This window comes from Micropterus dolomieu, linkage group LG05 (genome assembly GCF_021292245.1).
Source record: "Micropterus dolomieu isolate WLL.071019.BEF.003 ecotype Adirondacks linkage group LG05, ASM2129224v1, whole genome shotgun sequence".
Lineage (NCBI taxonomy): Eukaryota > Metazoa > Chordata > Actinopteri > Centrarchiformes > Centrarchidae > Micropterus > Micropterus dolomieu.
Window position 1 is genome coordinate 3,936,404 of NC_060154.1, and position 16,964 is coordinate 3,953,367.

The 16,964-nt window shown below is 39.8% G+C and overlaps 1 protein-coding gene across 4 annotated transcripts; it reads right to left on the bottom strand.

The window, feature by feature from the left end:
* Positions 1 to 3,783: 3,783 nt before the first annotated feature.
* asrgl1 (asparaginase and isoaspartyl peptidase 1) lies at positions 3,784 to 16,634 on the bottom strand. Of its 4 annotated transcripts, none has more exons than XM_046048732.1 (7): positions 16,564 to 16,634; positions 15,408 to 15,603; positions 10,400 to 10,542; positions 10,109 to 10,263; positions 9,004 to 9,125; positions 4,477 to 4,587; positions 3,784 to 4,048 (listed from the first exon to the last, which is right to left on the bottom strand). In XM_046048732.1, the coding sequence occupies exons 2-7, from the start codon at positions 15,592 to 15,594 to the stop codon at positions 3,843 to 3,845; spliced, it is 924 nt and encodes a 307-aa protein (XP_045904688.1). In that variant the 5' UTR covers positions 15,595 to 15,603; positions 16,564 to 16,634; the 3' UTR covers positions 3,784 to 3,842. The 4 variants fall into 4 exon arrangements, with proteins under 4 accessions (XP_045904688.1, XP_045904687.1, XP_045904689.1 ...); XM_046048731.1 differs by lacking the exon at positions 16,564 to 16,634 and adding an exon at positions 16,241 to 16,493; XM_046048733.1 differs by lacking the exon at positions 16,564 to 16,634 and adding an exon at positions 16,054 to 16,078.
* Between the last annotated feature and the right edge of the window lie 330 nt (positions 16,635 to 16,964).

Below are 16,964 nucleotides of genomic sequence, written 5' to 3' on the forward strand. Positions count from 1 at the left end.
CACACACACACACACACACTGCAGGAATCTGTGATGCAGAGGAAAACAAGTCTGCTGAGACAGTCCAAACTGAAAGAGGAGACTTTGTCTCCTGTCTCCATGAAAACAAGAAGATGGTTTAACAAAAGCAACCTAAAGTCTCTCAACAATATAGGCCTGCTGTGGGCTGTAGCTCAAGGAAAAATATAAATAGAAGCTGATTCTCTTCCTCAGCACCAAGGCTATATTTATAATACTGCACAGCAAAGATGAATCTGATTACATACCGTACTGCCTCTGGACACAGAGTTCAGAAGTATCCAGTAACAATGCAGATAGGTGACTGAGTTATGTTTAGACTGTAAATCTTAATGAAGGTTCACACACATCTAGATTTTTAAAATCTTTTTTAATATAAAGCAAAAGAACAAAACAAAAGTACTCAGGGTTTCAGAGAAAAAGAGTCATCCTCAGAGAAGTCAGTTTCAGTGTTGATTTTTGTTGAAAGATTACCATCTAGTGGATCCAAAAGGTTAGCACACACAGTGAGAGCTTAACACATCAGTGCACCTCTGCAGACTTTCTGATTAAATGAAGCATGAAACTCACAATGGTCACTGATTAAACGCATTTATTGTCAAGAATCAGTGTTTTCCCAACACAAAGCTTCAGCACTGACAATCATTAAGTATTTCATTCCACACAAGATAGATATGATCAGATGAGAAACACACAAACCTGTCATTTTTCATCTATTCTCTGCATATTTTGGTCAAAAGGTCATTTATAATTCACACATTCATAAATCACACAAAAATATTTATTTTGAATTTGATTTAAAAATACTTGCTGTGTAAAAAAAAAAAGCTTGAAATGTACAAAAAGTGAAATTTACTGTCATCTACCAAAATGTCCTCTATCTGCCAACTTAATCCTTTACAGATCAGGTAAATAAGACCTTGGATGTAAAGGACAATTGAGGAATCACACTACTTGTCTCAGTATGAGGGTGCTGAGGTACAACATTGGTGAAATTTCAACAAAATATAGAAGAATTTATTATTGTTTATTAGTTTGGGGGGCAATTATAGATAGACCTCATAGCTTCCACTTGGTTACAGTGTATTAGAAATTATCTTAATCTACATTTGGGTTAATGAATCAAAGTTTTCTAGAGACAGTTCCTCTAAAAGCAGCACTTTGCTGAGGATATGTGCTAAAAAACAGATAAAAAGATCATTTCCTTATGGGGCCAAATCAGTAGAGCAGCAGTGGCCAAACTGTGGCCTGCAAGCACACTGTGGCCTTCTTCCCAGTTTTAAATGGTCCAATGAATTATTAAAAATAAACTAAAATATAACTTATTTCTAAAAAATTGCACATTTACATTGCATATCCTAGTTAAACACTATGTCACTATCATCTTGAACAACTGATGTGCCACAGTCTGTTTCAGGAGCGGAGAATTAGTGTTGCGTCGTTCAAAGAACGTTTCGTTCATTTGACCTAATCTTGTATATCACTCAGGAGGAACGAGTAGTCTGGGAGTAATTTGTCCATTTTCACGCATGCGTGAATAGCCTTGGACTCTTACGTTCACTCGTCACACGGCAGCTACATGGGCTCCGTCGGCACAGGAAACAGAATCGATTAGTTCACGACTCTCAGCTATGGGTCTTTGAGTCGTTCATATGTCATGTGACAGCTCGGCTACGGTGGAGCAGACATGAAGTATTCGTTCACCGCTCACATGGGTCCTCTGAATCTTTCGTTCATTCAGCAGGCCGAGTTACTGCCAGCACGGACAGTGAGAGGCAGGTCGGCTGTCAAGTAACAGTCACTGGACTGACATTATTTATCTTTTTATGTGACATTTAATAAAGCATAACGTTATTACAGTGCAGTGACGTTGTGCTATAGTTTTAACACAGCCGTACCGTAACTTTAGTCCTGCTAAATGTTTACCGCTAACAGCTGATGAGCGTTGTCTGGGTCCGCTCCACTTCAGTGCCCTGGCAGGGTTCTACCGGGAGCCGAATTACCTCAGAGGTAGTCTCATCTCCGAAACAAACGGACGCGGTCATTAAAACATTAAAACACAGCCACATAGCAACACTAACATTAGCCCTGTGGTCAACAGAGCCGTGCTGTTGTTTCACAGCTCTTGACAGGTGAATCACCTGGCAGTGTTTGAGAGCGATGTGCTCTTGTTTGTTTCTCTCTGTCAGCAGAATCCAGAATCTTTTAAGAACTTGGTGGCTTTATTCAGATTATTATTAAATTTGTTAAATTCTATTAATAGTGTGTTTTATTTATATGGTGTGTCAAGCTTATTACTTTTATATATTCCCAGCAAATCGATGTTACTCATGGATAGGGACGTTAGGCTACAATATGAATGAGCACTTTATAGATATGAGAGTAATTATATATACACACACACACGTATATGGCTGGTCTGGTTGTATACTCTGGAAAGATTGTGAAAATGGACGGATTTAGCTGGAGTAGTGGCTATTGCATATTGATAAACATATTTCTGTGGTTTTTACATGGTTTGAATTTGGTTGTGGCCCCATGAGGCTTTATAGAACGATGATAGAGAAAGATCAAGAGGTGAATTTGTGCATTATACTTTGTCAATTAAGGCAAACCAGGCAGCCCTCCATGTTTGAGAACTGCGCTGGTTTTTAATTGCCCACTTGAAGGCTGCAGCGCCGTAATAACCAGCATAGTTATCCAACGAAGGTTAAAGTCAAGGGCTACTGGACTTGGTTGAAGATACGAGAAGACGTTTCATCCCTCATCCGAGAGGCTTCTTCAGTTCTGACTGACTGGTAGGGAAACTCAGCTATTTAACCTCAGTGGGGTCGTTTGCCAGGATCGTTGATACTGCTGGTTCGTTAGTGTTCCTGGTTGTTGTAACGACAGTCGTTAGAGACACCGAGGCAGAGTCTGAACCTCTCACCTCTGAGGTGAAGATGGTCCTGGCAAACGACCCCACTGAGGTTAAATAGCTGAGTTTCCCTACCAGTCAGTCAGAACTGAAGAAGGGACTCAAAAAAAGATTAGTTCATTTTAATGAACGAGATTTTAAGATTCGAGTCAGTAAAAAGATTTGAACTTGCCATCGCTACAGAGAATTTACACCTGGTCTATTTCTGAAGTCAAGCTGCACGGAGTAGATCGAGCCGGGCCGGAAGTCAGACGCAGAAACGGCAAAGACAATCCGGTCAATTTTGAAAATAAAACACTGTGTAGACCCCCGATCATATATAAACAAACAAAACAAACCATTTAACTACGTAGCCTACTTACATATGGTAGAAGCACAATAATCATGTAAAAATTAGCCAATTAAAACAATCTGTGCAAGTCAACAAAATCAGTCAGGCAAAACACTCAGCTTCTGGGGTATGAAGCCACGCAGAGGATGGAACAAAACCGGGTCGCAGACGCAACTTTATAGAACCGTGCCATGTTGAATCAAGGCATTAGTTTGAACACAAGATGCACTGTCATTTTGAACAACTACAATGATGGATTACTAGTTGACGATTTTTATTTATTTTTTTTACCTGGAGTTGATTAAACATGGTGGAACCGAAGAGGGATGACGGCGTGTGACTTATTTTTCTGTATATGGCCCACAATGACCCCTGCAGCACAGCCTTACTTACTTCTTCACAGTCCTATCACACAATCAATAACATGGATTGTGTGTTTCACCACTCCCTTTGCACTTTGCCTCTAACCCTGGGGTAGAATGTAGATTTAATCAATACTAAAATGGTTGAAAACCTATATTGTTAAACTGTATTTTATCATTTTATTAACATTAAGTAGTATTAATATTCTTGACTTCAGTCGATGCTCTGGGTAAAGTGTTCCCCAGTGTACAGGCCGTAGTGCAGGGTATCTTTCTGGGCTGCAGCCCAGGCCATCTGCAAGCTGGAAAAGGAAGCATCCCAGTGGCCCTGAGGGTCCACTGTCACCACCCCACCCATCCCACCTACTCTGGACTTCATGTAAGCCAGGGCCTTTTCATTGGCTGCCTTTACTGACTGACCTGAGAAGACAGGAGAGAAGAAATAAATCAGGAAGAAGTGTTTAACATGTCAGAAAGTCAGTGTAGCAACACTGATAGAGAACAAATCACCTCAGTGAATGGAGATTCAAACTATTTATTTACTTTCCTGTGTCCCACATGTATGCAACAGCAAACCAACACCCGCCACCTCTCTGTACATATCAACTACAACTTTAAACAGCCACTTTGTTTGGTGCAGTGACTTTTGAATCCTGAAAATCTTGAATTACAGGTGGAAAATCCCAGAATATTATAATCCCTTGGATGTGATGATATAATGGTTGAGATTGTTGATGCCACACTTAACAACAGTATCTACATGACTCCGCCATCTTTGCATGCATTACATATAAGAATGATTTACTTTGCAGAAATACTTTGTGCATGTGTGTGCACGTGTATGTTACCTTGCTCCATGTGGAACAGGATGAGTCTGGCGAGAGTAACCTTCATGATGGCTTCTCCGTGGCCTGTAGTTGACACTGCTCCTATCTTGTTGTCAGCATAACCTCCACACCCTCAAACACACAAAATATCAAATGATCCTGTCGCCCTTACAAGCTATTTGAAAGGCAGTGACAATATCAAACATCAACAATTTGATTTTTGATGTGCATAGTTTTAAATGAACTTGTCGTAGGGCACAAAGTTTTTTATTTGCAGTAACATAGAAATTGAAACATCCTGCAGTAAATGGAGGAAATAGGAAAAACAATTAGAGATAAATAGGGAAAAACTTACAACATATTCTTTTACCTTCAAAGAGTCAGTAAACAAGATATTGAAACCTCCCAACTGAGAAAATTCAATCAACAGTTCTATGACAAACCCCTTCTGTGCAAAGTATTACAGAGCAGCAGTTGGTATAAAGATGCAATTACACATTCATTTCACTAGATGGAAGAGCAATGTTCCTTTTCACTTGAAATACACTGTAGCGACATTCACTAACTTAAGCAAACTTTGACACTTGACGGTCTGATCTCAGCTCTGATTTGCTCTTGTCACATTACTCTAATTTCACGTGCTGATGTTAGTTTGCACCGTTGTTATGGAAGAGGGGCTGCAGTTACAGCACACTGAGGTTTACACAACAGACAAAAGATGATTCATTAAAAAGGTTCAGAAAGGAATAGCTGTGGACGATGGAGGGCTGGACAATAAAACAATAACAATATATCGCAATATAATTTCTTTCAATAACAATTTAACAAATCTTCAATAAATATTCAATTTTATTCACTTGAAATCATACACGAATTAGGACTTAACGATTTTATTAAGATGTTTATTTTGAGGAAAAGGGACTGAAAAAAGCTTTTACGGACGAACAGCCAATGTCAATTATAGCTGTGATTTAGATTGTTCTGTTTCAATGTTCTGTGAGTTTGAGTCTTTCATCCAAATGATGATTAATTCCATTTTAAATTGAAGTTTCAACTTTTTTCATTGACTTTTATGAGATAGCCTTTGTTTCTGAATTCAGACGTCTTTTCCAGAGAGTGCGACTAACTTGCCCACTGACTCGCGACAGTCTAATCACTCATTTACTGATATTGAAAGATTAGATGCAGCTGTAGCAACCAAAATCCACTTGCGGCTGTACTAAACCTCAGTATAAAACAACTCTGATAGGATTCACTGTCACACTAGTACTTATCTTCTCTCATGCCCCATTAGGTTATTAATATAAGCCAATCAGAGCTGTGGCTCTCTATGAGTTGGGCAGTAAACTGGTTGTCAATTGGAAGCTCTTTTGACAAGATTCAAAACTAAATATTAATTTAATTTTCTACATCAATGTCAGAAGTTGCACCATGCAACATGTGTCAGCATTGTTGTACAGCAAGAGAACAGCAAGAGCAGCAAGAGCACAGACCTCATGGTCAACTATTAACCAAGCAGGTTTTGTTTATCATCTAACCAAACGTCAAACTTCAACTGGTCAAAGGTCGACAAGACTGGTGAAGACGGAGAACAATGAGTCAATCTTAAAAAAAAACAAAACACACATCCTATTGTTTTTGTCAGACTACAATAATAATGTGAATGTGAATACTGACACATTCTGAACACTCAGTGGCAGTGGTTAGAGTGCATACGACAGGTCCACACGCCTTCTGGGAATTGTAGGGTCAGCGGTTTGACTCCCAGCCGGTGTGAAATAAAAATCCTTTAAGAATAGGCACAATGTGTAAGAATTGGCCAGAAATCAAATCACCAGTGTTAAGATCTGGAAGGATCAGGTTTGGTTATTATCAAAGAAACATAAAGAAAGTTATTAATATTACCAAAAAGTATTAATAAAGATGAATAAATACTGGGCACCACCCAGGGATCAGGGACAAATAACTAAATGTGAAAAACAGTCTCAAACTGTGGTTTCGCCACCTATAACTGCCAATATTTCAACACTATTTTAGATTCATGAGGTGGGCAGTGAAAGCTGACAAATGGGGAGGTGATAGAAAAGTGGATAAGACACATGCCCTTGTTGTGGCAGACCCGGGTTCAATTCCTCACCGTGACACACTTAACCCCTAGTTGCTCCAGAGACATCTGACACAGTAAGTCGCTTTGGATTGAAGCGTCAGCTAAATTAATTAATTAATTAACTCAGCCAACTGCTCTTTAAAAGGCACAACAGGATTTATTTACTTTAGCACAGATCGATGATCAACAACTTCAGCCAATAAATCCCTATCATCTATTCTAAGCAAAATAAAAGCAAACAATAATCAACAAGAATGCAAGGAGGAGACCCCATGGGTGGCCTGCCACGCAATAATCGTAAAAATAATGTAGCTACTTACATAAAACGAACCCACATTCAGCGACCTAGGTACTGAACTTTGGTGTTGATAAAATGTAGTTATTGGTTCTGCACACAGTGGCGGGAACTAACACAAGCAAAGATCCACTAAATCCTAATTACCATGGTAAAACACAATTACTTACAGCATTCATTCGGAAGCGGAGTTAATGGACAGTTATTGGCTTTGTACACTGTGTCAGGAACAACACAAGTGAAGGCCCAGCAGGTGGTACCGACCCAAATATTAAACCTGCTAGACACCAAAGCACACAGCAATAAACAGGACGCGGCGGGACGTTATTTCCCACAGAAATCACAACAATGACACTCAGGTTGCAATAACACAGGATCAAAAAATGTGTTGAGCAAAAACAAAAGAAAACAGTCTGTACTCATCTAGTGAGTTAAGACCTTCCCCTAGGGAAATAAAGTGCTGAAAATGGGTTACCTCCTGTGGCAATGGTGGTTGCAATAGAACGGCGAGGAGAAACTGGTGCGCTCTCTCTTTATGGGCTGATATCATGGCGTTACCACAGGGGGCTCCTAAACTTGCTCCTGTGGAACTTTGGCCAGTAGGAATACAGGGTTTGAATCCCCCTTAAAAAGTCACTTTCAGGTGCGATTTAATGGAGCTGAGGGATTCTGGCGCAGTTTCTTTGTTCTAGACTTCTGGCCTACATGCAGGCCGTTTGTTTCCCATGAAGTGACAGTTCTGACAGTACAAGTCCATGTATTCTGTTGCAGAATTATCTTCTGAAGTTAGGTTCTGTCTCATCATACCACTATTTACTGTATCTCAAGTGGCGATAGTCTGATAGGGGGAAGGCCTGGGCTGTACTAATACTTTCAGATGGGAGATGTGTACGAGCGGCAAGTTTGCTACGTTATACAAGGTCTCTTAGCTTTTTTAGTCTAATAAACAAACAAAATAAACTCACAAAATGTCAAGAAAGTAAAAATATTTTTACACCTACAACCACCAAGTTTTGAATTACCTTCTTAAAGGTAGAGTACTCAGTTCTAGAGAAATACCAAGACAAATACCATGATATAGAGCGAACAACGACACAGCAAGTAATGTAAATAACGTTAGCAAATGTTAGCATGCAGAAAAGGATGTGCCAGCACAGCAGCTCCAAACAGCGATTCTCACAACTCTCCTGCTACTATAGCTAACATCACAACAACAGCATGAAAGTAAGCTGAATGTCTGTTGGCAGGTCATTTACGTTACCTGACACAAAAATCACGGCTGGAATAGTGTCGTTTCCCATTTACAGAGCCAGGGCAGTGTACAAACACCTGATTTCTTTCTGCGCACATTCTGAAATGGGAAGCTAGCAGACCGTGAGGAAGTACTGTATTTGCTGAATTTGACAAGAAGATGTGGATTGACTTGGAATCGTATATCCCACCTTTAACTTATCATTAAACACACTTTATTCAAAATCCACAGGAACAAAACAAAAGGGTTAAAATAAACCCTTAATTCATAGAGTTAGATGTGAAAATATTCTGCCTCTACATGCTGTCGCTGCCTCTCTGATGCCCCAGCTCCCTCCTACTCCTCCCCCGCTTCACACCTCCCATGTCCCTGCCTAATCCTGCAATGTCTTCGCCGTCCCCGGGGTCGGACCTGCTCAAAATCACCTCGATACTATATTCCGTATCGTCAAACCGGCCTCCGTCCATCTCAGAGGCTGTGTTTGGTCCCGGTCACTAGCAGGCTGCTGAGCCTGGTTCTGCTGCTCGCTCTGCAGGCTCCAGTTCTGGTGCTCACTCTGATAAGTAAGCTGCACGGCTAACTGAGCTAACTAGCTCACAGCAGTTATGACCTGATATGTTATAGGCTGCCTCTATTTTTATGAATATATGAATAAATTCGAAAGGGGTAGAGTAGTCTCAAATCTTACACATTGTACCTTTAAGAAAGAAAAATCTGGTCTGAATTAATTTCACATTTCTGCATTTTAGGCAGTGCTTTGAAATTTATTTCAGCAGTCAGCATTCACACACATTTTCTGCTATAAATGCATTTTCTAGAGTCAACTGGTTTTCTACTGAACAAAACTTTATAAAAAGGCATATAATTCTATAAACTTTATGTGTGATGACTGACCTATGCACGGTGTGTCACCCACCCGTCCCTCCATCTTGTTCAGCATCCCACCAGTGGAGGTCGCACAGGCTATGTTGCCTTCACTATCCAATGCCACTGCTCCAACGGTGCCCATCTTTCCCCTACACAACATACAGGAACAGCAGAATTTTACTTTATTTTATTCAAAAGATCACTAAAAGGTGTATTTAGTTTTTACACTATCCTGGCCACCAAATTATAACTAGCTAAACTTGGTTAAGGAACACCACCAAATAAATCTCTCTGTCTTTCTTTCAGCTCATCACTGTTTGTAGGCTCTGAGAAGTATGTAGCTTGCTCTTTTGTGGAGGATGCAGCTTTAGTCAGCTGGGACTCACAGCTGTAACAATGAATTCCAATGATGACCCAGAGTCACAGCAAAAAAAACCAAACAAACAAAAACAAAAAAAAATGTCCAAACATCCATAGAAGTTTCTCGAACTACTCCTGCTGCATAATCCAACTTGCTGTTTGATGTGCTCTGTATGTTCCAAAAAATCCTCACTTTTCATTTAAATCTTTACTTCAGGAAGATCTACGATATGAGGAGGCAATTACCGCAGCAGTGCATTTAGTTATGTCGTGGAGAAACTGAAAGGGATGTTCCAGTCACTTAAATGCCTCTCTGAGGAGAAGAGGAGCGAGGAGCTTGAAGAGGACTTTCAAACAAGGAAGTCCAGGTGTATCCTATGAGAATCTGTTTAGTGACTGGTCATCTGATCTGATGAGACAGTAAAGGGATTGATTCCTGGACCTCCTAAGTAATAGCAGTCTCCTTAAAATGATGCTGGAGAGATTTTGGACGTCCTCTTTGGTAATACAATTCTACCATCCACATGTCTCTTCCTCGCATAGCTGACTCACATCCATCAGACGGATGGATCAACAGCAAACAAGTGGATTATACAGCACGACTGGTTTGAGAAGTTTCTATGGACTTTTGACTTGTTTCTGAGTCAATACAAACTAGCAGTAGTCAGAATTGAGTAACAAAGCTGCAAGGACTCATGTCTCAGCATCTCTCCTTTCTAATGGATTATAGTATTTGTGGAACAACGCAAACCATCTTAAAACAATATCTCACATATGGCACTCCACAGGGTTGGCGTCAGGTGCCAGGTTCTTCTTCCAGCGCATGCGAGAGTACTCAGTGATCAGGGACTCTTGGGGTACCTCAGGGACACCCATGGCACGGGCGAACTGACTGGCACCCTCTGCTGTCAGACATGCATGAGTCGTCTGAAATAGAGAGCAAAGTTCTATACATCTATAAAACACATCTATAAACTATAACAAAACATATTTGTACTCAGAAAGCACTCAGTGTACGTATACATTTGTATGCCTTGACCATCCCATTGTTAAATGTACGCACCTTGTCCATAACCAGTCTTGCTAGCTGGATAGGGTTGGCTATGTTGCGTACGGCAGAAACGGCACCACTACCCAGTGTTTTCCCATCCATCACGATGGCATCCATCTCCACCTCTCCTTTGATGTTCAGCACTGACCCACACCCTGAAATTTGATTTGAGAAATGATCTTGACTCTGGGGACAAAGAATCTTTTGTGTTTGGCCTGTGGGTTGAGCTAGAGGACAGCTCACGCAGTTTTGCCCGATGGTGGCGCTAGTTAGTTAGTATATTTAGGAACCATTACAGTTTTCCTTCCATTGCTCACACACATTTTCTGAAAGCATGGCTCATTTTCTTAAAACTCTAAATACAAATGCTCACACACAAAACACCAAAAATATCTTGCAAAAGCAAACACTGCATTCAAAACAATGGTATATCTTCTCAAAATGAAATACTCAAAGGAACACTATGATGAGGGGACTGCTCAAGACTATTATAACAAAAAGGAATTAAAGCCTAACTTACTGAGTCTAAGACTTAAAGAGGGAAAATATAGACTAGATGAAACCCTTAAAAGACTATGGTTAGGCGGAAGAGTGCGACGATTGGATCAAAACGTGACAAGATTTCGGGTCATGTTAACAGCTGTCTCGCGAGACTCACTCAGTTGATATTTTCCAATCAATTTTCTCACGCAGTGAAAAACAGATGTATAACTGATAACGTTGACTCGCGGATTGAATCAACTAGGCCCAGCTGATGAAACACCGGCGTATGCTGTGACAGTAATCGAGTGAACCCACTCATGCACTGTGTCCAGACAGTTGTGATGAGTTTTTTCACTAGGAGCATAACTGAAAATATTAGGGGCACAGGCAGAACATTTAGGGGGACCCTCCTTAAAATCGACTTGCAATCCCATTTTAACTGTATTACTACATGTATGAATGCGCACAGGCACATTTGGTGTTTTTGCTAAATCTAAGCTATGACTGGCCAAATAATTCATTCAAGAGTTTGACTCCATCCCAGGTCAACCTGTTTACACAAACCACCAGACCTATTTGTTGCTGTAACGGGTATCAAACCAGGTATAGATTTGGCCCAGGGCTCAACAATAACGGTGGCCTGTAAAGTAACGTCAGGACTGTTGAACTAGCAACCTACTGGCCTGATCGGGCCAGATCAAAAACATTAGTATTGAAAAAAAAATAAAAAAAAAAATAAAAAAAATTCACATTACAAGCTCAACATCCTGCAGTTGTTTTGCAGCTCATGGTGCGCACCATTGTCCAATCGTTGTAGTTACATGACAATTGGATGTCAAATGTTATTTCTCTAATCTCAATCAAGCGGCAACCTCTGGGTCTGAAAGAGAAACCTGCATTCTCTCTAATGGCCAGCAGGGGACGAGTTCGCTGGTTGCAAAAAGAAGCCTGGTTCCATTAGAAATAACGGCATAATGACCCTATTTTTCAGCTGAATTATTACCTCAGTAAACACTTTCATAATGCGTTCATAGCCCTATTCAGGTGGAAATAAACCAGTAAGCAGCGTAAGGTGAGAGAGCTAAGAGAGTGCATGTCATTTTTGAGTCTGTTAGTATATAATTAAAATAAAAAGAGAGTAACATAACTTATAAGTCTTTGGTTTTGTTGACACCGATACATAACATTTGGAGGGAGGGACAGTAAGTCTCAAACCCACTGGCCCAGTTGCAAAAAAGTTTAACGTTGAGCCCTAATTTGGCCACTATGTTCATCTGGGAAAAAAGTTGTCCACAACATTTAATCATTTAGCTGACGCTTTTATCCAAAGCGACACATTTACAATTGTTACAATTGTCATTTGCACGCCTCTGGAGCAACGAGGGGTAGTGGGGAAGTGTCTTGCTCAGGGATAATACATACATGGATCCATAAAATACTAACATTTAGGACTGACTATTAAAGTAGCCTATCTGAACAGTTTAAAATTTTCAAATGATTATCTTTACATTCAATCAACAATCCTATCAAAAGTAGGCCCTCAACATAAGCTATATCAATGAAAGTCACCCGTATAGCCTACAAAAAACAGTTGATAGCATGTTCACTCAGAAAGCAAACAGCACAAAAATAAACACATCCATCTTTCAATAATGGATTCTCCTGCTTGCTGTTATTAAATAAAAGCTTGCTATATTATCACTGCCGCTGGTCAAGTTGACAATTAACAGCAGGACAAAACAGCCGGGAAATCTTACATTGACGACTTACTCCTGTTGTCAGCATTGCATGTGTGTTCGAATGGTCTCAGTCTGATGATCTGAGTGGTAGAGTTTTGAGATATAAACATCTAAAAACTGAAGTGCAGACTCTGTTTGGGACTGTGAGCTGCACTTTATCAGAGGTGCTGAAGTTAAAATGAGTGTGGATTTGTGATGACATTTATGCCTGGTTAGAAATGTTAGTTTTGGTTTCCAAACTGTCTGATGGAGATTATAACAGCGGAGCAATAAAGTTATGTACAGCACAGTATAGGGCAGGTAGAGTTAAAAACTCATTCGCATTATTTCTCATTAAATGATGACCTTATTCTTGTAATATTACAGCTTTTTACTGGACATGTCAGAGAACACAGATATATGGGAGAGATTCTAAATGTGCAGAAAGTTTTGAACCAGAGCAAAAAACCCGCTGAGGAGCTATTAAAGAGGAGCGGAGGAAAGACTAACTCATGCCTGCATGTGTGTCGACTCAGCAGGGATGATGTTGAATAAGAAATGGAACATCAGAACAACAGCAGAAACATATCAGAAAGCAAGACAGAATGACTAAAAGCCTTACTGTGTTATATTCTGTTATACTTTTATATATAGAAATGTCCCCTGCCACCTGAATTTTGTGTTTCCCTTTATATAAATTAAAAACATTTCCACCATTCATTGGTGCAGACAATTTCATCAGAATGCAGGAAATTAAGTGAGTAATGTTCAACAATTTCAGGTAATTCAGTATTGAAGATTTTGGGGCCCAGAATAGTCGAAGATTCGATGCTTCGATGGGCGGAGCCTGATTCGACAGTCAATCTCACAAGTGAAGCTTTGCACCGAAAAGAGTATCATGCCATTTTGGCCAATTTTGGTCAATGTCTGATTTTACATACAACTACCAGTTTTCTCCCAATAAGTTAATATACAGCCTTACAATATACATTTCAACGTTTAATGCTGTAAATAAACATGTGAAAAGAGTAAGAAAAACAAATGACAAAATGTGCACCTCGTCGAAAGTCCAGATGGAGGAACAATGCAGTATGTGTGGGAAAAGTGATATTATGCTGCCTCTGGTTAACATTAAACCACACATTTTTACCCTCAAATTAATTCATTTTAAAAATCACACAACACCACTATTGCTTGGATTTTAGATTACCTCAGTTTGTCAGATTTGATAACAAAATATCTGACACTATTTTAACTAAAACAGGAGCACCACAGGGCACATTTTATCCCCTTTTTTATTCACACTCTACACCGCTTGTTTTTAAGAAGGCCCAGTCAAGGCTATTTTTCCTAAGGAAATTAAGATCCTTTGATGTGAGCAGAAATCTGCTTTATACCTTTTATCAAGGAACTATATTTTATTCTGTGCTTAGCTGGGGAGGCAGCATTACTGTAGAGGATAAAAATAGGATTAATAAGTTGATTAAAAAGGCTGGCTTTGTGATCGGCCTTCCCCCTGAGTCACTCAAGGTCACTTTAGAAGAGAGAACAAGTGCCAAACTGGAGAATATCATGGATCTTGTAGACCACCCACTCAACAGTGTCCTTAAGACACTTAGTAGTTCCTTTAGTGGCCGATTTAAGATGCCTCGTCGGTGTTCTACTGAACGGCTCTCAAAATCTTATTTAGGGGTTGTACCAGAACAGGTTTACATGGTTTCATTTTCAAAAAACACCATATTTTTCTCATACTGCACATTGCTGCAGCTCCTCTTTTCACCCTGTGTGTTGTACGCTCCGCTCTTGAGCTACAGAGTGATGCATCTTACTTGTACAAAATCTTTGTTGGGAGTTGCACAAGCGCAGTTCCCAGGTAAGGACTACTAGCCAATCAGAAGCAGAGAAGGGCGGGTCGTAAGAAACAAGGTAGTGTGATCCAAATCAAAGCCGCTTCAGACTGTAACCTAGCAGATGGTATAAGTTACTCTCAAGTCCACAACATCATTGTTCCACATCTTACCATAAACCACTACAAAAATCACCATATTTCAACTCAATTTTACATAAAAATTGGCCAAACAATTTCAACGTTTGCTCAGTAGCTTTCACATCGGGTGTAACGTTAGCATTATAGCTATAAGTTTAGCTGTGTTAGCCAACGTTTACAACAACTCCGCACTTGAACAGTCTGTGAAGTTACATTGCCGTGTTTATTTTAAATATAAAATTCACAATAAAGCATACTTACAGGTTGTGCATGGAAATTCACGATCACAAACAGAGTCAGAGTTGCATCGTCTTTTAGGACTAAACGTTGAACTGTTGCCGGTGTTCTGACGATCTATGCTGCCTTGCTGAAAAAAGCTACCACAGCGCAAATCGATAGACTCGACTCTACTCGGACCTGCTCTGTTTTCCATTGCAGATAGTATACACACTTTGGGCTTTTTCACTTTGCAAACCTGTTACATGCACAAGAGAGAGATAAACTCAAGATAGACTCAATAAAGGAGAGGGGAAAAAGCCAAAAAGCATAATACCACCTCTTTAATGAATATTTCTGATTTTTGTCTTTAAGCTTTTCAGCTGGTCACATTTAAAAAAACTGTCAGCTCTAATCAGGTTTCTAAAGGCTTTAAATGGGTGCATTGTTTTGTTGTTTTCTTTTGTCTTGTTTGTACATACTGGTTGTCCTTTCTGTCTATACTGTATGTTGTGTGATGTATGCTGGTGGCAATTGAGTTTCCCAATTGGGGATTAATAAAGTTTTTCTATTCTATTCTAACATACAGTAGTGTGTGTGTGTGTTTTTACAATACCTGCATTAAAGGCGGGGTTATTCTCCAGCTGGGTCACAGCCTCTACCACAGCGTCCATGCTGCTGCCCCCTCCCTGGAGTATAACATACCCTGCTCGGGCTGCTGAGCACACCCCCGAAGTGGACTTCTCTGACCGCTCCTTTGGGATATGACCCGCCCCTCCGTGGACCACCAGCACTGGCAACATGTCAATCACCTGAGAAGGAAATGTGGGGAGACAAGATGTGACACTTGATGTAGACACTAGTTTTAAAAAAAGCAGTACCTGTAACATAAAAGACAGAGTAAATAAACAAATATTTTCTAAAAGTCATTGCAGAAAAAGGTTTGTATCTATACCAGTGCTTAAAGGGGTACCAATCACAGCCTGGTTGGGGCAGGCAATTTAAAAACAATGGTTAACGAGCTACAGCAAACTTTTAAAATGTTGAACTTGTTGTTTGCATGAATGGTTATGATTGTTGACTCATTAGTACTTAGCATTCACAAATCGGAGACTATCTACCATGTACACATTTTCTTGCACAAGGATTTAATAAATGAAAACAACCCACAAAAACGTCCAACTGGAAATAATATTAGCCAATTGGTATAGTTTGGCCTACTATTAGCCTATGTGAAATTATAATGAATAGCCTACACTAACATGAGCCACACCTTCACCACAGTGGTGTGATATCAGAACGGTTTTATTTGTTAAACAGAATTGTTGAATCTCAACTAAAAAACTATTGAAATGTTACAAATACTCAACATGTGAATGGGGAGCACTGATTGTTTTCACGTGTGTGTGTGTGTGTGTGTGTGTGCGTGCGTGCGCGCGCCAAACTCACACATCATGTCATTCAATCCATTGCACCATGCACTAATTTTCCGTCGCGGCTGGTGTGATCGCGTAACACTTTCTAGTTTAAATATATTTAGAGAGCCGCTCGTGTGCGAGCCGAATTGACGAGACACATTAGGAAAGCTGAACTCGTGTTATAACCAACAAACAAGACATGGTCTGCATGTATCGGGGCTCATGGTCACATAAATGGTCAGCAGGCTAACTAACGTTATTAATAATGCTGCTGTCACTGAATAAACCCGACCCAGGTCTACGTGTGGTTGATTACTAATTGTTCGCTTTATGCCAAGTCTCAGTGCTACTTACCGTGAGGGTCGACCGATCTGCATGCAACTGGACGACTGGACGCTGACGTAATCCGCTTTTCTTTTTTTGGCTTGAAAACCTCACGCCAAAGTCCCAACACTTCCGGGATACTATCAGACTAAAATGCACTGTCTGCATTCAACTTTTAGTAGGCTATGTTTAATAATGCTCATTGGTAAATTAAAGAAATATATGAATATTAGCCTACATCTGTAAAAAACGAAATGTTGTTGTCGTGTAATTTTGACTTTTACTGAGGAATTCTGTTACAGGATTTAAGATTATTATTTTTATTAATAATAATATTAATTAATAATAATAATATTAATAATAATAATAATAATAATAGGCTAATATTACAGTTTTTTTCAATTGCTAAGATGCAATGGTCAAAACTCAAG

Coding starts and splice junctions, on each gene's coding strand:
- asrgl1 (XM_046048730.1), bottom strand. Junction 10,264..10,399: donor CAAGACTGGTTATGGACAAG/GTGCGTACATTT, acceptor TCTCTATTTCAG/ACGACTCATGCATGTCTGAC. Junction 9,126..10,108: donor AACCCTGTGGAGTGCCATAT/GTGAGATATTGT, acceptor TATGTTGTGTAG/GGGAAAGATGGGCACCGTTG.